We start from the raw sequence: 20,877 nt of genomic DNA on the forward strand, positions 1-20,877 counted from the left end.
TCAATGTGCTTCATGCCACCCTCAACACGCATCTCCTTGCTGGAGAAGTTGCTGTGCAGGACCGGCACCGTTCCAGTCACCGGGGATGGGCTTGGGCTCGACCGAGACCTTGGCGCCAAACTCCTCGGCGATGCGGGCGAGGAGGAAACGAGCGAGCCAGAGCTGGTCACCCATCTCAATGCCGTTGCAAGGACCGACCTGGAACTCCCACTGGGCAGGCATGACCTCGGCGTTGGTGCCCGAAATCTTGACGCCGGCGTAGAGGCAGGCCTTGTAGTGGGCGTCGACAATGTCGCGCTGGACGACCTTGCCGGCACCAACACCGCAGTAGTAGGGGCCCTGGGGAGCGGGGAAACCGTTCGAGGGCCAGCCGAAGGGACGGTTGCTGAGGTCGAGGAGGGTGTACTCCTGCTCGAGACCGAACCAGGGCTCGTGGTCAGCGTGAGCCTCCATCAGCTTGGCGCACTCATGGCGGTAGTTGAACTTGTTGGGGGTGCCGTCGGCGTTCCAGCACTCGGCCAGGACAAGGATGTTAGGGGAGCCACGGAAGGGATCGGCGAAGACGGCAACGGGCTTCAGGTAGACGTCCGAGTTGTCGCCGGGCGCCTGACCTGTGGAAGAGCCGTCGAAGTTCCAGGTGGGAAGATCGTCAACAGCGTACTCCTTCTCGGCAAGTGTCTGAAGTCTTGGTTAGCGGCAAGGTTCGTCACGGGTGTGATGATGAAGACGCATCGCGTGACGAAAGGGGCAAAAGGGCATGAGATGCCATGTCGTCAATCCATCGATCGTGGCCAGCTTGGCGTTCCGATCTGACATCATCCCCCCCCCAATGACCGAGGCAACTGGAGGAGCCGACCCGGAACGTGTTTGGTTCGCTGAGGTCGCTGGAGTAACCCCTCCAGCCGGCGGCGGATCCAGCGCCCTGCTTCGCCCGGCCCAAGGGGGGCCGTCATTGGGTCGGTGGACGCCTAGAGGGGCTTTGGTCCCTGATGTGGAGTCTTTGCCCGCCTCTGGCTTCAGAGGGTTGTAGGAGAGTGGTAGAGGGGGAGGGGAGGAGGGGCACACCAAGACGACTCATGCGACGCCCCACACACTCTTGCGCTCCAGGCCCCATGCCACACGGCCGCCACAGCCAGAAGCAGAGCCGGACCAGGCGAGGCCCAGGGGCCCAGAAGCCCCAGAAGCCCCGAACCGACCGCTTGCAGCCGGGCCGCCGTCACCCCCGAGTTTTCGCTCCTGTGCCATTGCGCTCTTCGGCGCTGCAACAGACGCATCAACTCAAACAGGGAGAGGGATGTGTATGCAATGAATACAGCAAGGTGTGTGTTGTGTGTGCAATTCGTTCATGTGTATGGATCGCAGCGTGGAAGGAATTGTCGACTCACCCTCGCCTTGGAACGGGTCTCGCCATCAGCGTCGATCCAGATGTACTCGGCGATGATGGAACCCTTCTGGTCGAGCCTGAGATACTTCATCAGGTTGTCCGTCCTTGAAATCTGAGCTTCGGCCTGTTGGTAGGAAACAGAATCAGCATGCTGTAGACCATGGTAGGGTGCCCGTCAAGGAGGCTCCCCTGAGAGAGCCGTCATGACGTGGGGCAGCAGCAAGAACTCACCATATTTGCGGTGTTTGTGTGGGTAGTGGGGAGAAGGGTTGGGAGGAACGGGTTGCTGGTGTCCGGTAAGAACAGAGAGGTTTGTGTGTATAGCAAGTCTTTATGGTTTGACCGCAGTCAGAAATGGTAGAAGATTGAGGGTGTAGAATGAGGAATCGTAGAGGGAAGGCGATAAGGAAGCACTGGGGACCCGAGTTGGTTTTATGTTTCCATCTTTTCTAGCAGCCCGTTGTCGGCTGAACGCACCAGAAGCAGAGCGCACAAGGCGCCGCAGCAGCACACCTGAGGGACGCCGGCGCGCGCGAGGCAGGGTACATCGTCAGGTACCCAAAGCCCCAAGCCGCCGCCGCTCGCTGGGGCCTACCGACACCCCATCCCAACTATCGCAAGCGGTGGGGTGGGAGGGGTGGTGGGGTGCCCGACTTATCCCGGCCACCTCAGTGGGCAGCCACACCCCCCGGCCTGGAGCCTTGGTGGGGGCTTGGTACCAGCTCATGTCCATCCCAGACAACGCCCAGCACAAGCGTGGCCTGCGAGTGAGTGACAGTGAGTGACTTGCCGCTGGTCTCTGCGATGACTCCTATTCTTCCCCCTTGGGTAGGTACCTATGTGCCCGTCAGTGTACCTCCCAGCCAAGTACCTCTCTCTCTCTCTCCTTCTTGTTCCGTCCGGGACATCGTGATGCCAGGATGATGCCCAAGACTAATGACTTCACCCGGCTGTCCCAAAAAGGCCAGTGTTGGGGGAAGAAACGCTGTTCATTCCTCTACCCCCTCCCTGCAGTTTTTCGCCGTGTCGACCGGCCCGACCTCCACAACCCAGCATGACGACTCTGCGCAATACCCGTGTATGTACGAGGCGCTGACCGACCGCTCGTGAGACCAGATACTTGTTACGTGAGAGCTGTCCCAACACGAAAGTCAGTGTTCTATCCTTGGAAACGCGCCAGCGCCGTCCGTCCGGTGGCTGTGGCACCTGGGGCCCGGGCTTTACGACACATCCAAGCCCGCCAGAATAAAAGAGAGCCTGTCCTGAGTCTGCTCTGGGCTCTCTCTAGCCGGGAACGCTGCCTTGATGTCTTCGGGGGTCCAGACTTTCCAATACCGTCTTCCATTGGAGTGCTCACCGAGATGGCCAGCGGCTGACCGATGGCAAAACGCTTTTCATCTCGCTCAATGGTCGCGGCGATTGGGAGCAGCGCAACGATACCAGAGGCACTGACAATGACAATGACACAGCGCCCGCCACCACGCCGTGCCATGTCCTGCCACCCACGAGTTCATCCACATGGCCCCCCGTGTACCATCTCAGCCGCCCCAAAGTTCACCCTCCGATTCCCTTCTTTCCCCAGATTGCTGGTGCACCCTGTCGATAATTAGCTCGCTGGTGTGGTCGCCAGTCAGCTCATCAGTATTATCAACCGCAATCCAAGCCCTGGCCCTGCCCGCGCTCTTGCCCCCCCTCCCGAAAGCCACACCCCCGTCTCCTCGAAGGAAGGAAGGACGACGGCATGATATCCTCTTGGATCCAGTAGATCGGCCCTCGCAACACCCTGTAGATTGGCCGACGCCTGCCCGTGCGCCCATCGGGCTCGTTGGCGGGGCGCCGCGATATCAGACAAAGCCGGGTTGGGGGGGGGGGTCGTGTCCAGGCCGCGTCCCTTGTTCCTTTTTGGCTGCGCTCTGCCACATGCCACCGAGTCGAGACCTTGAAAAGCACGCACTAAGACTTGCCTGTTCCTTTGACGTTCCTGATGGACACTGCAGGCTGGCTCTCAGCCAGATCAAACCCGGACGTTGAGCATCTTGCAGGCTCTCTGCTGCCTCCTCAGCCGCGCGAGGATTCCCACGCAAAGTGAAACCCGTGCATGGTGGGGGCCCTCCTATCAGAAGCCAAACGGCGAGGGGCAATTTGGTGGGGTGGAAGTACCGACTTGCCAACCCAGCCCTCCACAGCCCTCCACATCAGTCGCCGCCGGAATCGCACCTCCTTTGCCCTCGGTGTTTTCTGTGCGAAGCTGGCACCCCCTTCCTGTCCGCTTCGCCGGCCGCCGGCCCCCTTTAACCAGTCGCGACAATTCACCCGAGACCTTTTTAGTCGAGCGAGAGTCGTTCCGATCGGATGGACAATCTCCAGCGGCCTGGGGTATAGCGGGTTGATGAAAGAGAGAAATGGCCAATGTCAGTGGTCGTGTTCGTCAGCGCCTTGCTGCTGTTTTACCTTGCTTTTCCTCCGTGATATTGCCCGAGATGGATTCAATGCTGGTGAGCTGGCCAACTGGCTGCCTTTTTTCTTGAAAAGAACTCGGGAGTTGAAAATTGGCCTAGTTGTCAATGACTACTTGTCCGCCGCCCTGGCGAGCACCACCGTGAGCGCGTCGATGAGGGGGGGGGGGGGAGCGTCCTGTTGCATTCCTGGGATCCAAAGCATCAAGCCACGCTTGCGGCGGTGTGCTCGAGGCGCAACGGCACAGGCAAAGAGACTCGACAACATGGGTACCTGCGTCAGAAGTAGTCGAAGTACTGTCAGAAGCAACAGAGCCCAATAAAACGAGTCGCATTAACGACATGTACCCCAGTACGTACCCCAAGGTTCCCGTCTCAACGCAAAACACACCCCTTAGGAGATTTTACTCGATTCCATCGTCAATCCGTCAATCCCCGTACTCCGTTGCCGCTCTGGGTAAGCAGTGAAGTAAAACTTTGATGATTCCATTATCACACATCGTCAATCGAAGATGTGACAGCAACAGGGCGGCCAGGACCCACCAGGGGGCTATCTGGCAACTGGGAAACGCCGTCGAGGAATGGTGCACCGTGGGCCCTCACTGGCGCTGCTGGCGCATCCGTCATGCAGGGTCTTATCATCGGTCGCTGATTGGTGGCCCTTGACGTGCAGCATAATTGAATCTTCTCAAGCCTCACACTGAATCTTGTCCGACTGGACGTACCTTCAAGAAACATTAATCGCGCAGGCATCCCGGAAAAGATGTTGAATGAGAAATTCCCCGGTTGTTTCTTGTCGATTGAAGTGCCGTACATACTTACACACAACATCTTGTTGCTTTCAGGCGGCTGCTGCCACACTTGCTCTTCAATTTAAGCAGGCCGAATGTCGCATGCCCGCAAAGCCCGGCTCCAGCAGTTCTCGACAGGTCTCGATTGCGACGGGTCTGAGATCGACTGGCGCGATGCGGCGCATGACAGCTGCTAAGCGACTGACGGGTCGGCAGAGTGGCTGGCCAACAGGCTGATCTCTTGAGACAAGCTGATGACGATGGTGCCCAGGACCGGAGATTCCTTTGGCTCGCATGTCGCCTTCTCCGACAGTCAAGCGACATGACACGACCGCGCCGCCGGCCGAACGCGCCCTTGCGCCCTCCTCGACAAGCCCGCAGACGGGACCCTGGTTTGCCGAATTGGCTCGCAAAAGGCTTCGACAGGAATTCGAGAACGATACACGAGAGCTTGAGGCCCAGGAGGCCTGAGAGGCCCACGAGAACTGGCCGGTAACGTCGCTGAGTGGTTGGTGGTGACAAAGAGATATTCCCTCATTGGTCGGGAGCCGAACACCGGCCCTCTGCCCTCGGCAGTGCGCGACGAGCCCTCGAGGCCTTGTAGACCCTTTGGACAAGGCCTCTACAGCCCATGACGTCTGCCTCGCTCAAACAGGACGGCTGCGCAATGTGAGAACATGGCACATGTGTAGGCTGCCTCGCGTCTGTCGCAATGGCTTCAAGGGGTCATTTGGACCGACCGAGCGAGACTGAACGTTATTCGCGCGGTGACATCGTGACGTCGCGGACGGCAAGTGTCGGTCCTTGCGGTCCATGCACTGATTGCGGTATGGGCCGTCGGCCAAACGGCGGTGGAGACGTTGTTGTCCGTCCTGTCACTCGTCAGGCGGTCGACATGTGAGGTACCACACAACACAGTGGAGCACTTCAACCCAAGTCCATGAGTTGAGTTTTCTTCGGCAGAGGCACCAGTGTCGTCCAGCTGCTCCTCGAAAATGAGCCAAGACATTGTTGAAGTTTGTCTTGACGCTCGGAGAACCTCGCCCTGATCGACGCGAAGCCGACGGTTGTGCTTCATGCGTTGGCTCCCTGTTGTTCGCGGAAGGAAGGTCCAGCAAGGAAGGTACCGCCAACGTCATCTCAGCAGAACCTGCTCGAGGCCGCATTGGTAGGCGCATTAGACACCGCTTGTTGCGACTCACCGGTCGCCCTTGGAAGAAGGCGCATTCAAAGAAAGCGCAGCTGGCGCTGATTGATTCAAGTCATACGTGCGCATGCAGTTTGGGAAGGAAGCCTCGGCCTGCCTGCTCTACCCCCTAAGCAAGTGCGAGTGAGTCGGCCCTTGCCAGCGGTGAGGCAGAGGATGGTATTGAGGGTCGTAGCAAATCCAATCATAACTCCGTCTCCTCATCCGATGACATATCGTGATATCAATCGCCAGTGCGCTGCCCTTGTTCTTCCGCGAGAATCCAAGTTTCGAGCCCTATCATCACGAGATTCTCTCGGTCTCATGAATTGGACTGAAGGAGCCCTGCAGCGGCACACGCGCGGCAGGGGCCGCAAGGCAGATGTCGTCAAGCAGAAACAATTTTTCGCAAAGCCACGATCGGCTGTTCCACTCCCCGATACCGACATACCATCATTCCTAGGGGAGCTCCAACCACAGCGGGCTTTCGACACCGCATACACGACCCCGGTTATACGCAACAAATATACCGCGCCCCAGGGTACCCGTTCCCTGAGCCGTAGGCAGCGAGAGCAAGATTTCGATGCTAGACGTCGCCGACTGTTGAAGACGAAAGACTGGGCTGGTATCGCAAATCAAAAACCATTCATTGTTCAAGCTGCTCTCCAGTGTCGTTCCACTGAGCCGCAGAAATAGGGATTTGGAGGCAAAAGTGATCGCACCTATGGGCACTTCTCGCATACACGGCATACTGTGCACAAGCGTCAACATGATCACTCAGATTCGCGGCCGCGGGATATCCGAATCAGGATCGGCAGTCAGGATGTTCGGCACGGTGTTTCTCGTGCGAGCCATATGACAACAAGCTCTTCCATGAAGCAGACTTACAATACCGCGCAGATAGCGTCTAATCACCGTGGCAGCAAACACCTCTCATCCCCGTACTTTCAAGGTGACGCGGGAACGCAACCAGGAAAGAGGCGATATGTATCGCGAATCCCGACCGACTATAATAAACTGAAACTTACATCTACCTCCCTGCCAAGAAAGAGATCCGAACTTAGCCCAGCAAAATTTGTCAACACGGCCCACAGTTTGATTCATAATGCGATGCAATCCAGTGCCGGGCATCAGAGCTATCAACATCAACCTCTTCACGCACAGTATTTACCGGCTTATGTCCACCATCCCGTTCCCAGGCGCATAGCCAAACTCAACCTGATCCACAAGTCACTGTCTTTGAGCACCAAGGCTTCTGTCAGTGACATTGCTCAAGTTGGTAGCAGTCCGGTGTTGTCTGGAGTGCCGTCTGGTTGCAGCCACGGGGAGCGATGGCATTCGTTTGCGACTGCTCCTTCACATGGCACACCTGAAGCGGTGAGGATAGGTTCAACGAACCTCAGCCCGCCAGACGTAGCAGTCGGTCCTGGAACTAGCTCTGTCGAGACCCAGGGCGAGATGGTATATGGTCCTAGATTCGACTATTCACCTATGAGCACCTCTCCAGTGAACGAATCTGCGGCACGTACCAGAGTTTCCGCATCAACAGTAAATGTACAAGGTTCTATCCAGACAGCGTGTATCTCGCCGCATCCTCAGCTGTGTGCTCAGGCGATGGCTGCCTCACTGAGCAGTCACGATATTCACAACAGTGTCGAGTCGTCACAAACAAACATATACGCAAATGACGCTCCTCACGAACCTGTACAGGCGAGCATGGGCAAAACGATCAATTGCCTGGCTGCTGTTGACATTGAAGAAGAGAACATGACGCATAATCAGTGCTCCACGAGGCAGCAAGAGACTGTACATTGCGAGGATGATTCATGGCCAAGGTTTCTGGATGTCAGTCATGGCAGTAGGGGCACCCTCCAGACTGCCTCTCTGGAGGTCAAATATGAGGCTATCAGCGTCATGGGCCTGCCGAGTAGCAATAGTGAGGACTCTTCACAGGCCCTAGAGACGAACGCTACATGCGACTCACTGTCGTTCAATACTATAGGCCATGAAGAGTATGGGTATACTGCTCGAGAAGGGTCTCCAACAGTAGCAGTAACAGCAACAACTTCATCGCCACTGGCATCGGACCCGACAGTAGCGGGACCCTGTCGACTGCCAACGTTATACGACGGCTCAAATAGTTCAGAAGCAGGCTTGCGGCATCTCTCTCTGTGCCAGCATGAACAATCGCTGAGAAGAACAATGTCAAAGGAACGTAGTCCAGATTGTACAGCGACGCATACGCGAGCACCGACTACTGCCACCGAAGACAACATACCCGAGCCACACAAGTTCTATCTTCCCGAAAGATTTGTTGGCAGGCTAGCACGACCTCAAGTACCCTCTGCCGCGCCTATCATGCAGCTGAGTGTACATGACGGACCGCGGCGAAGGGGACGCCTGAGGAAGAAGGCAAGGGACGGCAGGGCCAACATACGTGCTCTACCTGATTATTTCAGTGATCCTATTGTCGAATAAGTACGTCGACACGCGCAACAGCGATCATCTGATTGCTTCTTGTTACTCTATGGGCTCCATGTCTAGGCGCGTAATTCAGTCAAATGTTCTCACATATCCAATGGTTACAGAGGCAGCAGCTCGAAATACATGGTATTCTGTTCATGTGTAGCGTTAAATGAGTGTGTCGTATCGCCATCCTTCGGCGTCCGTGGGATATAGATGCTAGCTAGGGTCCTGGCCCTGCTGAAAAGTACAAAAAGACGTGAAAAAAAATACAGACCCCAAATAACCTGAGAATCATACAACCAATGTAGGTATCCAGACCTTTCTATACCGAAACCCCTTCCCGTCGAACCCAGCTCGTACCGTGGAAGTTCCAGAGCTCCGTTGGTTGCCTCTCCCCGTGGCCCCCACCCCGCTACGGGGTATCACATAAGAAACGCATCTTGTTTTCCCTCCCTGCTCGTGTTCTCTATCTTGTCCTCTACGTGACCGAGTGGGTCGTCTTACTACGCTTCGCGAGTACCGCACTCTACAGAAGCCTGTGGTTCCTGCGCACGTCGTGCGCGTGCTGCGCCTGCGGTCGACAAAGTTGTGACGGAACGGCCTGTACTTCTTCGGCTGCTCGACCTCCTGCCGGCCCTGCTCAGGCACAGGCGTGGCGGTGGCGACAATAGTCTCGGTGACGGTGACTGCCGTGCCGCAGTTGGAGGCGGTCTCAGTGACGGTGACGGGCGCGGGGCAGGTCGGCGCCGCGGCGGTCGGCGCGGCCGAGGGGTGGACTGTCATGGTGATGACGCCGACCTGGCCGCCCATGGTGATGGTGACGACGCCGGTCTGGACGTGAGGGGGTTGAGCGGCCTGGCCGTTGCCGCCCTCGGGGACAAGGGGCACGGGGGACGGGTGGACGGTGACGATGGCGGTGCTGATCTGGGGCACGCCAGGCTGGGCGGGGTTGGGCGCCATGGTGATGGTCACGATGGAGGTAATGGGCTCGGCCTCCTGCACGGGCTGCACAGGCTTTGCGGCCTCGACCGGCGCCGTCGGTTCGGGAGCGGCAGGCGCGGGCGTGGCGGTGACGGTGATGATGCTCACGCCGCTCTCGCCTATCGTGGCCACAGCACCGGAGGGCAGGGCCGAGGTGGCGATGACCTGGCCACCGCCTGCGACGATGTGCGACGTGGCTTCCGGAGGGTTGGTCTGATCGGCGGGCAGCACCACGGTCTGGGTGATGGTGGTGGGAGCAGTAGCAGTGGCGTTGGCGTTGGCAGCGGTGCCCTGGCAGGCGATGAACTGCGACTGGCACTGGGTGAGCTGGATGCCAGGACCGACGATGGACTGGCATTGGGTGAACTGAATGTTACAAGCAGCCACACAGGCCTCCTGGAACTGGCCAAATGTGGTGCCGCCCACGACAAAACCGCCGGCGCCGGGGGCCGGGGCGGGCTGTCCGGGAACAGCAGGCGGCGCGGGAGCCGGCTGCACGGCGGGACAGATGCCGCCAAGGCCGGACTGGAACACGAACAGGGTAACCTGCTGGACAATGATGATGACGGGCTGCCTGATGATAGCGTCTCGGTCGAAACAACGGCAACGGTCTCAGTAGCTGGTGGTCCAGGAGGGCAGTGATGATCTGCTCTTGGTGACAACGCTCGTGACGTCACATGTGTGAGGACCTGTGTAAGAGTCTCAACCTGGAGCTTCGTGGAGACTTGAACCGGATGATGCTGCGCTGGTCAGGGTTGCTTCGCTGATGATGCCACTGGACAGCGAGGTGCCGTTGACAGCAATCGGGATGGAGGTGGTTTGGGCGGCTTCCTCGGAAGCCGTGCCATTGACAACTGGAAGCGCTGAGCTGAGAGCTAAGCTTTCGGTCGCCGTTGCAACATGCGTGGTGCTGTTGGGAAAGAGACTGCTCGTAGCATCGGCTCCCACAATATGAGACGTGGAAAGCTCGGTTGCCTCAGCCTTCGAAGCACTGGAAGTCGCGTTGACACTGGGTATCGCGATGGCGCTGGAGAGCTCGATGGCGCTGGAGAGCTCGATGGCGCTGGAGAGCTCGATGGCGCTGGAGAGCTCAATGGAGCTGGACACCTCGAGAGTGCTAGAAACCTCTGGGACACTTGTGCTCGCGAGGACAGCTTCGGTAAGCTTAGAGGACGACAGGGAGGCTGACTGCTCGATAGACCCCGTGGGGAGTGATTCGGTGACGGTCGTGCTGACCGAGGCAGCTGGCGTGGAGAGGATCGGCGTCGGCGCGACCTCGAGAGAGGATGAGAGTTCCGCAGGCACTTTCGGCCCCTTTGCAACGGGAGCCTCGACGACGGGGGGCACCGGGACGACCTTTGGACCAGCAGCGGCGGCAGGGGGCGGGATGACGCCGCCCTGAAATTGGCTCTGGAACCCTTGCTGGGAGGCAAGTGTCTCGCTGGCGAGGAGGAGGAGGAGGGCGGTGGCGCTGGCTTTGAACATCATGGTGAGATGTGATCTGTGGGTTCCGATATTGTATATCAGGAAGTTGTGGATAAAATTGGCTGCCTTTCAAAGGAGAGAATGAAACGAAAAGCCCACTGGAGGAGCGAGGTGTCCTGGCACCGAGAAGAGAACGACAAGATGCGGCAGAGAAGGGAAAGAATGGAAAGGAACACTCGGAAGGATGGCAAAGAGAGGGAGGGAGAGAGAGAAAGAGAGAGCAATGAGGCTGAAGCTGCAACGGGTCGTGATGCAAGAGGGGCGAGGAGCTGTCATCTAAATAAGGCAAAAGATCAGTACGTCAAGAGCCTCACTTCATCCTATGACTTCGGACCAATAGCTCAGCCCCTGACCAGGCTGCTGTGCGGGACATGCTCATGCATCGCCAAGCTTCGCAGGGCGGTCGATCATGAGACACATCCCGTGGAGAGCAAGCCGAACCAGACTTGTCCCAGGGGGAGGGGGGATACCATAAGCTTAATCGCGTGTTCCGACGGCGGCCATGTTGCCCAGAAAAGAGCGCCTGAACGGATGGTGGGACCTAAAGAGGGGTGGTAAGAGGCTGGGATCCTCCAGGCCGAGCGTGTCTCTGCCCACGTCCTGTTTCTGTCCTATTTCTTCGGACGAAGCTGCGCCACCGTGGAAACTGGGATGATGTGCCGCACATCCATCGATGGAGCCTGAGATGGCAACTCCAGCCTTGTTCATCGGGTCCGATAGACATCAGGTCAGAGCAGGCGAGCACGCCAAGAATGTTACTGTCAGGGTTGGGCACTTCAAACGTGGTGGCCCCTCGGCCCAGGTCAGACACAGCACATGGGGGGTTCGTAGTCCATTGAGCTCCAGCGTTGAAGGTGCAGAAGAAGAACATGTCCAGCTCATTCTCGTACGGGGAGCAGAGAGCTCAGACGGCGAGCAGAGAGGCCAAGACACTTCGACGTTTCTGGAGAAGGGCGCGAGAAACAGGGGGGGTTGTGACAGAACGAAGGCACGGGAGGATAGCCAGGGATCCAGTCGCATCTTCTGTGTGAGCAGCTACGTCAGCAGAGGTTTGCAGGATGCAAAACAGAGGAGAGCTGGGAAAAGTTGAGCAGTTGAGGTGGGTCAAGCAGCCACATCGTGAAGCAGGTCCATGGTGGAGTTGAGGAGTCGTCAAGGAGGTCAAGCCGACGAGGAGCATGATTATCGCAGGGGTATGAGATCGGCATAACGGGACCGCCGGTGAATTTACGCCAATCAAGGGCTGTGTCCTGCTGACATAACGCGTTTGGGGATGGAGCCTCACGTTTGAGCCTGGGGGCCTCACCTCTCGGGGCCTCCGCAGCGTCAGAGGTGACGGCAACCACTACAGACGACAAACCGTCCGTCGCACAGGGCCAAGTGCGCCTAGAATCCTTCTCTTGCTTGTCACCCTCCCTCCCCTACCTACTTACCCACCTTTTGCCCCTCCTCTTCGTTACCAGCGAAACGCATCCAACACCCCTCTCTCTTCACCTCGACAACGACCCTCGCGACGGTATCCCAGCGCCTCTGTTTGAGATCATTCACCTGTCACAGCCGCTGTGCCCCTGTGCCGGCCAGTCCTCGAGGCTTCTCCGCCTGTTGATCGACAAGTCAGTATTCACTTGATGTCCGGGGCAGGCATGCAATTGCCGTGTTATGGTTATCATCATGGGTTCTATGATCATGATCGACTGGTCGCGAGAAAGCCCCGGTGCCCATCCACTCTTGACATCGGCCAGCCCAGAGTGTGGCAGTGCCGGCCTCTGATTACAGGAGCCATCATCCTGCAACTACCTTATCAGACGGCAAGTGCTGCTGGCTGGCGAGAAGCAGCTCTGCTTCCAGCTCCATGCTTGGCATTGAGTATCGTACCTTTCATCGCAATATGCACATTTCATCGCAACATGCACACAACACCACCTTGGCAGGCATGTCATCTGAGCTACTGTCCTAGAGTCGCGGTGAGATAGGTAACCTGCAAGCCCGCCAGATTGCGACATAGTCGTCGGTGTGACCCACCACCCAGCCAAGCCCACACATTCGTTCATCGAGCCTTGTCCTGTTCTGTTCTGGTGAGGAGGTCCCCACCCGCCTTGCCAATGGTTTCGAATCGGCCTCTGGCCACCCTTCAACCCACCCTTTTCCACTGCAACATCTGAAAAGGGGGCGGCTTAGGCTCTCTTGACACTCAGCATGTCGCATCGACTCACAGGGTTGTCCCGTCCACCAGCCGACCTAGTACTCGGTTCCTTGTCTACTGATCTGAGAGCCCCGAGAATAACCACTTCTTGGGGTCCGTTTGGAAGCAGACTCGGCCAGGCTGCCGACCTCTCTAGCTCAAATCTGCGCATGAAATGCACGAGCATGAGTCCTGTGCGTGTTCGGCAGCCTCCCCGTCCCCGTGCCCTCAACTGTACGGCGCCGTGCTCGAAGCAGACGGCAAAGGGCCCTTGGGCCGTTCACTCCGTAGCGCACGTCGGCTAAAGCTCATTATTTCGTCGCTTGACTGAACTTTCGGGATGAACGGTCCGTCTCGCGTGAACGATGGTATTGAACATCTAAGGATCTGAGCATCTGTCAGGAAGCCAAACGTCTTTGCACATCTGATTGGTTCTGTGTGGTACTCAAAAAGCGACGCGATCCTCGAGGCTCTCATCCTGTCCTCATGGAAGCCAGCCAGATGGCGGATTCTGGTATGAGTCCGACTCGGCCAGCACGTTAAGCTAGATTGGCATTGCTCATTGTCAGTCAACACGCTTGGAGTTCGCCCACGACGCTACCAGCCTCACAGAAGAGGGCACGATCGTCATCTTGGAAGATGTACCTTACTCTCAGGTCAGGAACGGTCGAGCAACTCCGCTCCGAGCCGGGCTCGGAGCTCCGCCACCCAAAAAACTCGGGCGGAGCCCTACCGGCCACTTGCCTGGGGCTGGCCGTGCCGTCGCCAGTCTCCGAAAGTCGGGCTCCGAATCATGAGCTCATTTCCGGGGACCCAGCCGAGTCATATAGCCAGCAAGCCACCCCCAACAATAGCATGCGCTAAACAACCGCGATGACAGCTCGAAAATATTTGGCGACAGCGGTGTAGAGCTTTGGGCCCCGCCCCGACGTCTCCGAGGGTGTTTCCGAGATGCGGCGACGGCTCGGCCGCATGTGGACAGGCCCACGCAATCCACCTTCCCCAAGCCCCCCCGCCTGCCGTCGCCGGAGTAGGAGCTACCAGTGTCACCTGCCTTGCCAGCTTCGCCATGCATTGGGGGGTCTGTGGGTCGAGCCTGCCTCCGCAGCTAACCTGTAGTAGCCTTAGCAGTGGCTTGCAGGTGCGCGACAGTTATGTCACCATCTGGGCTAACTATCGTCACGGGTGCTTCCATGTGTGAGCTTCGACGGACAAAGTGACATTCCGTTCCTCCTTCCCGACCCTATCAACTCCTCACTTCACATACATCCCCAACGTTCTCGACTTGACTGCATGCTGCACAAAGTCTTTTTCCCCCTCTCCAATCATTAGATGCCTTACGTCCCTGCCTCTTTCTCTGCTTCGATCTTCCGCATCTCAACGCGCGTTCCGACCCCGCGCCTATCTCCATAACTGTCGGTCACTTGGGTTTCTCGATCGCGTCACCACCCCTTTCGTTCAAACCCGTCTCGCACATTCGAGTCTCTGCACATTTCTGTCTGCAATGGGACCTGGGGAGTTGACCATACACCTTTGAGACTTGAGACTTTCTGTTGTTCCTCCTTCTGCTCAACCGTTACTTCCGAGCACATTCACAGCTTGCCCCTGCAGCAGGCGACTGATCGTCTGTGCCTGACCGCCAGGTGCACCTGCCCCAGCCTCGATATCGACGATCGAAAAGATACTGCCAACCACACTACAACAGCTGCGCTCAAGATGGTTGTCATCGTAGATCTTGAAGACGAAAACGTCGAGTTAACCTTTCAGACACCTGCTCCTCGACGTGTCTCGGTCGCAAAACCCAATACGCCCAGCCTCAGCTTGGATGACGACCTGCATGAACCGAATACGAGGTCGATCTTCCAAAACTGCATTACGCGAGCCTTTGGACAATATCCGTAAGTCTGCTTCATCGCGCTACACACAGCGTGCTTTTGGTCAGTTTCTTATCGGACTCAATCTGACATGGCATCCTTAGCATCGTCGAATCCGTGGTGCAGCACATCGACCTCAACACTCTCGACAGCCTTTCCCGTACCTCCTACCTCATACACGAGGGCTTGATTCAATACCGCTCTAGTTTACTGAAGGCAACGCTACGCTGCATCAACAGTGAAGAGCCGATTGACCCTGAGTCGACTCTGCGTTTCCGCGCCAGAGCCGGCAACCACTACTTCGAAGCAGATCCCCGTTCTCTGCGTTCCGGTTCTTACCTTCCATACAATGGCAAGAGCGGCCAATGTGCTCGCGACTTGGTGAGCGAGTGCAGGTTATGCGGCGTCTCCGTTTGCAGAGTACGTTTGATCTCCCCGAGTGTGGCACATACATGCCAAGCCGAGGAACATGCTGACGGTCCTCGCAGAACTGCACTATCAAGCGGCCTGGTGCCGCTGCTGCCGCGGAGCGGTTATAGGCGACTCTGCACATCGTGTGTCGATGCGCCTATCGGGGCTTTACTGGGTCCACCAATCGACCCCGATACTCCTCAGGAGGCGGACGAAGTTCAACGAGAACTCTGCCAGTGTGATGAGAATGCCGGTGTATGGCTGTGCCAGCCCTGTGGCAAGGGCATCCGCGCTTCTGATTCGGACTACAATTGGTAAGTCGACAGATGAACTTTTCTCATGCTCCGTGCTGATGCGCCGCAGTGTCTGGAAATGGCGTAATCACTATGGAGAAGTCTTGGGCGGACTTGGAACGGGCATTGGAGACGGCGATCGAGGCGTCATATGCGGGCGGGAAAGCGATTGCGTCGCAGCCAAGGAGGTTGAACAAAGAGACAGATTGCGATGCCGAAGATGCCCGCGAATCTTCGCTAGAAACGATCACTCCGCCTGGCACACCCGGATCGTTCTTGCACCGCCAGGACAGCAGCAGCAGCGTCAGCTCTCATGAGCGCCAACGGACGCCGTCACCACTGCAGCTGGGGCCAGGCTATGAGCGACACGAGATTGAGGGCATCGGCGGGGTGGTGAAGAAGAAGCTCGTCCGGATGGTACGGGTGGGTGCTTTGTGTCCCTGAGTGGGAAGACGAGAAGTCGAAACGCAAGATCATGAACAGAGAGCGCAGCCATCAGGTGCGGAGCTTCTGCGGCTGGTGCTACCGGGTGATCCCCAGCAAAAGTGAGAAGATGGCAGCCAAGTCGGGCCAGGCGATGGGTTTGATGTCGGGCCCCGTGGCATAGCGATTCCGGGACCGCTTCCCGCCGCTTCTCCCCCGACGCCGGGCAAAACACGAGCCAGAGACATCGCTTCCTAGTTTTGAAGCATTTAGATGTGGCGTTGCTCAAACGGAGTTTGGTTGGTTCGTTGGATACGGTAATGTGTTGGCTGATTGTATGCGGAGTTCAAAAGTAATATGAGTACATGATGATGAGACGTCCTTCTCACCACGATAGGTAGTAATAGCTGACATGACAAGTTGCCATAAAGGCACATGTGGAACAAAGGCTCTTCCGCTTCGAGCTCCGTCCTATCTTACAGGCCTTGCTTCTCTTGCCTCTCTCTCTTTCTCTCTCACCCCCCCCTCCATCTATCGAGTGGCCGCGAGTGGTGATACAGCTTGGCAACCTAAGACATAATTGCCGTGGGGGGCCTTTTCCGCCGCCGAGTACCAGACCGGGCACGCCTTCCTGTTGGCTCTCCCCGTCGTTCTGTGTTTCTCTCGTCATTATAGCTCGCCGCGGAACAGCATGTCCTTCCGCTTCGTCCTCTCGGTCCTCGCCTTGGTCCGGATGGCACCCCACCGGTTCTTCACGGCATCGAGCTTCCTCTCGAGCCTCTCGGTGTGCTCCCGCGGGGCGGGGGTGCAGATGGTGATGAAGACTTCGGAGCAGTCAAACTTTTGCGCCAGGCGGTTGACGCTCCACTGGACGGGGTCCTCGGCGCGCAGGCGACGGATCTCGGCGACGTCGTCCTTGTTGAGGTGGTACCGGGGGTTGCGGGAGGGGACGTTGAGCGCGGGCGGCAGCTTGGCGGCGGCGGCGGCGCGGGAGGAGGGGGCGGCGAAAAGGGAGGAGAGGTCGGCGTGCTTGCGGCGCGGGTCGGACTTGGGGAGGAACTTGTAGGGGGTGTGGTAGATGGATGGCTCCGCGGCGGGCGGGTTGAAGATGATGGTGTCGCCGCCCTCGGCGGGAGCAAAGGACGGGTGGGGTGCGATGTTGAGGGCGCGTTTCGTGCGCGACCAGGTCTGGTGCGAGCGGCGGGCGACGGCGCCGGCAGGGGAGAGCGTCGTCGTGAGCAGGCTCGCTGCTGGCCTGGCGAGGGTGCGTGCCTCCATCGTGAGAGTGTATGTAGTATGGCGTGGGCCCCTGAAATGAGGGAGAGGGTAGTGCTGGAGGGAGAGTGGGTTGCGGGTCGATGGAGGAATATCGATCGCTGTCGGGATAGGAAATCAATGCCCTGAATGAATATTGGTACAAAACGTCACGCCGAATGGGGCGGTGATGCGTAGGCACAACTGTCGTCCACGGTCACGGGCTGTCGCGTGTGGCTTCGGAGAGCTTTCGAGATCGCCTCGGAGTTGACTGAAGTTTTTCGAGCTCCACACGGAGTCGATTAGATAAGCGTAGATCACGTGCGGCTGTGCTGGAAAGAAACCCAACTGTCCTGGCCATGGCCCGGGCGCCTGCATCGAGCCGTACCATCTAGTGTCGAGCCGTAGTGGGGCTCCCTCCACCTGAACGTTAAAAGCTTGACCCCGCCGTCCTGAGCTTCATCTCGGTCAGTACTAGATCGTCTAAGCTAGGGAGCTGGGACGCGTTGCCCTTGACGTGTGTCCCGATGCTCAGGGGAAGCCGCAAAAATGCTAGTGACGCCGTTGCTTGTTTCCAACGGGAACCGCGTCTCGAAAAGTGAGGATTGTCCGTATCTATTCTGGGCCCTGGGTACTCGCAGCTGCTTGCGCAAGCGATGGCATTGATTATGCGGATGGGGCCAAACAAGGTAGTCCAATCAGGCTGCGTCATCGGCAGCGACATTGCAGGGTGAGGTGATCTGCAGCGGGAGAGCTGGCCAAGACGACCCTTGAATTCAGGGTCGGCCGTCTCCTGTTGGTTTCTCTGAAGATAACCAGCAGGAAGAGAGGGGCCGGTGCTATTCATGCATTCCAACTTGTTTCTGTGCGTTTCTCGTTTCTTCCCAGTTGCGCCGGGATGCTGCTATGCTTGCGTCGTCACGGATGTTGGTTGGCACATGCTGCTTTGCTGTGGCCTCTCAACAGGCCTGCGAGGTATTTTCCAGAGGAGGGGTTTTGTATTGAGGCAATGAAGGGACCTACCTGGACGGACCGGCTGGCCGAATCAATGGCGAGGCAATGACGGTCAGGGGGGTTCCGCAGATGTCTACATGAATCACAGACAACGCTCGGTCTGCCTGAGAACTGACTTGAAAGGTCAATCGGGGAGAGAGCAGAAGCAAGATGCGAGCTCCAGATCGCTTGTTAGCACAATGCACCAAGCGCCCAAGGGAGGACCTGGTCGAGGTGCCTGACAGGAAATGCCAGGTCACTTACAGCAAAACGCGCGCCCAGACGCCCTGACGGCGGCGTGGCCGTGGGGCCTGCCTGGCGCAGGAAGCGTCAAACATTGGACGTTCATGCCGCCGATGACCAGACGTGACCAGACAAGCACTTTCCTGGTCCCCCCCTTGGCGCTGATCATGGTCGAAGGAGGAGTGCTGTGTGCCCTGCTGCCGACACGAAAATCGCTTTCGATACTTCAAGGGTACCTTATCGCTTCGCTGCATCGTTACCCCGCTCGAGGTCACCTGTATGTGCTGGTGCCAGGTCTGGCTGGCCATGGGCTATCCTGGCCAACTTGCCTCCCTCCAATCAGTCACGGCCCGGTCGTGCCCACCACCCGTATGGAGGTGCCCAAATGCCTGCCTTGTTGCGTCACACGCTCCTCTTCCCTCGGGCTCCTTGCGTTGATACTTGGGCCATGGTAATGCTCTTCTGCCCCCTTCCGGCCTCCTCTGCACGCGCTTTCTCCTGCATTGCATCCCGTCCCCAACAATAAGAGTGACGAGATCCCCGTGGGCACAAGACTGGACCGCCTCTACCTCTCCTGCTCTCCCAAAGTCATTCACCTGGTCTGAGCCCTGCCACCACCGTCGCCAAGACTAGGTACTCACTGTACTGCACAACCATCACAGCGACCGCCCAAGCTCACATCACGTCTCGTTGTGCTTCCGTGTAAGTTTCCATTTGAATGCGCTCAGCGTCTCAGTCCAGCGCCCAGAGCACTCGCCCGGTCATGCGCCTACGGCAATTCACTTCGCCATGGGGCCGTTAGCTGTATCACCCGAACCCCCCCTACCCGTACCATCTCTCTGCCTTTCCACACCTCCCACTAGCCACTCGACGACCCCAACTCTGGGGCGCCCTGGCCGCACCTGTAGAGTTTGACTTATAAGCCAGCTGACCCTGACGAAACCAGACCGAAACCCCTTAGTACTTCGTCCTTTTCCACTCGAGTGATTCAAAGCCTGATTGACAAAATGAGCCTATATACCGACACGACGCAATCCATCGGCCAACAGGGAAGGGATGATGCGACTCCTCAGTTGACGAGCAGGCCAGGCAACGATAGCGATGCAACACCACGGGTCGGCGCTCAGCTGGACACCGATCAGAAAGACGACGGAACCAGGAAGAGATCGTTGTTCAGTTTTGGCAAGAAGAAGAAGGAACAGCTCAGCGCATCTGAGAAGGCTACAGCTGGTACCATCCCGCCCCCCTCTACGCAGCGAAACGTCAAACATGTCTACAACCACCACTCGATCAGCGGCGTCTACGGCCCCTACCGACCAAGCATTCGCCGCCCCAGTGTCTCCTGGTCGGGGTCTCTCCAGCTCGCCGAGGTTAGCATCTCCAGCCGGCTCGCAGATTTTTGAGCGTGACGTCGACACCATGGAGATCCTTCCGCAGTCGCCTGCCAATGCTGGCATTCCCTCGCACATTCGAACCGAGAACCACATTCCGCCCGTTCTCGATGCTTCGTCGGAAGCCATTACCGATACCCGCCTTGACCCTGACAGTGTCGAGATCATCACGCATGCCCAACACCTGCCTGCCTCGGTCACGGTAACTGGCGGTCCTCAGTCCACTCAGCCCTCGCTGGAGCAGCTGGCGGCATCTTGGGCGGAAGAGTTCGGATCTACCGGGGATCGTGAGCTAGATGGCGCCTCAATCTACAATTCTCTCGACAACGCCGATGTTCGCAGACTGAGCTTCATCTCCTTTGCGGACGTGGTGCAAGCTGAGCACGCGGTTGCGCCCAATGCCTCGCGGGACTCTGTCACCATCGCCGGGCTCACTTCACTCTCTGTCAATCGTTCGCCGTCGCCTGTCTTGTCGCCCATGTCATCGCCAGGCGAGGTCGGTACTTCGCCCCCCACTAGCAACCCCGGCTCAATCAAAGGGTTCGAGTTGTCGCCCAAACGAAAGCCAGTCGGCAGCCCCATCCCGTCTCAGCACGCTGGTAATGGCGACCTCAATGTTGAAACCATGACGCAGGCACTCCGGCGCACGGCGAGCACTGATCTGAGCGGCGCTCGTAGCCTTCCGATTAGTCCGATAGAAGGACCCTCTCGATGATTGTAGTCAACAAGGCACATTCTCCCCTTGAAACCCTTGTACGACTTATCTTATGAACAAACAAACATATCTTGCAACTTGGGGGTGCTTGAGAGTTGCACATTACGATTCGACACGAGATACCAAACGGCGGCGAATATTCACTTCTCCGCAGCAATGTCCTGCCTTGGCTTGATTTGAAACATTTCTGTGAACAGGCGCACACGGCTGCAAAGACGCTGGAAATACTTGGGATCCAAGCGAGACTAGGAATTGTAGGCTGTGGCCCATTGGGCGATTAGGCCTGGGTTTTTTTTCTCTTCTTATTCTTTCACAAATTTTGGTGGTTCTCCTGGAGGCGGAGGGTACG

The 20,877-nt window shown here is 57.8% G+C and overlaps 6 protein-coding genes across 6 annotated transcripts; 3 read left to right on the plus strand and 3 right to left on the minus strand.

Moving 5' to 3' along the window:
* Positions 1–21: 21 nt before the first annotated feature.
* On the minus strand, positions 22–1,774 carry VDBG_00480 (glutamine synthetase; the record flags this gene model as incomplete). The annotated part of the gene is made up of 4 exons (XM_003008753.1): positions 22–678; positions 1,095–1,259; positions 1,386–1,508; positions 1,616–1,774. The coding sequence occupies 4 exons, from the start codon at positions 1,616–1,618 to the stop codon at positions 22–24; spliced, it is 948 nt and encodes a 315-aa protein (XP_003008799.1).
* A 4,502-nt stretch (positions 1,775–6,276) lies between these two features.
* On the minus strand, positions 6,277–10,752 carry VDBG_00481 (predicted protein; the record flags this gene model as incomplete). Its single annotated transcript, XM_003008754.1, has 7 exons — positions 6,277–6,568; positions 6,706–6,724; positions 6,846–6,967; positions 7,216–7,288; positions 7,802–7,922; positions 8,788–9,875; positions 9,972–10,752. The coding sequence occupies 7 exons, from the start codon at positions 10,750–10,752 to the stop codon at positions 6,277–6,279; spliced, it is 2,496 nt and encodes an 831-aa protein (XP_003008800.1).
* A 3,374-nt stretch (positions 10,753–14,126) lies between these two features.
* VDBG_00482 (conserved hypothetical protein) lies at positions 14,127–15,826 on the plus strand (the record flags this gene model as incomplete). Its single annotated transcript, XM_003008755.1, has 3 exons — positions 14,127–14,829; positions 14,910–15,530; positions 15,580–15,826. 3 exons carry the CDS (start codon positions 14,648–14,650, stop codon positions 15,824–15,826), a joined length of 1,050 nt encoding a protein of 349 aa, XP_003008801.1.
* A 158-nt stretch (positions 15,827–15,984) lies between these two features.
* Positions 15,985–16,116, plus strand: VDBG_00483 (conserved hypothetical protein; the record flags this gene model as incomplete). The annotated part of the gene is made up of 1 exon (XM_003008756.1): positions 15,985–16,116. The coding sequence occupies one exon, from the start codon at positions 15,985–15,987 to the stop codon at positions 16,114–16,116; it is 132 nt and encodes a 43-aa protein (XP_003008802.1).
* Positions 16,117–16,601: 485 nt separating this feature from the next.
* Positions 16,602–17,210, minus strand: VDBG_00484 (conserved hypothetical protein; the record flags this gene model as incomplete). The annotated part of the gene is made up of 1 exon (XM_003008757.1): positions 16,602–17,210. The coding sequence occupies one exon, from the start codon at positions 17,208–17,210 to the stop codon at positions 16,602–16,604; it is 609 nt and encodes a 202-aa protein (XP_003008803.1).
* Positions 17,211–19,429: 2,219 nt separating this feature from the next.
* On the plus strand, positions 19,430–20,528 carry VDBG_00485 (conserved hypothetical protein; the record flags this gene model as incomplete). The annotated part of the gene is made up of 2 exons (XM_003008758.1): positions 19,430–19,652; positions 19,717–20,528. 2 exons carry the CDS (start codon positions 19,430–19,432, stop codon positions 20,526–20,528), a joined length of 1,035 nt encoding a protein of 344 aa, XP_003008804.1.
* Positions 20,529–20,877: the final 349 nt, after the last annotated feature.

This window comes from Verticillium alfalfae, genomic scaffold (genome assembly GCF_000150825.1).
Source record: "Verticillium alfalfae VaMs.102 supercont1.1 genomic scaffold, whole genome shotgun sequence".
NCBI classification, from domain to species: domain Eukaryota; kingdom Fungi; phylum Ascomycota; class Sordariomycetes; order Glomerellales; family Plectosphaerellaceae; genus Verticillium; species Verticillium alfalfae.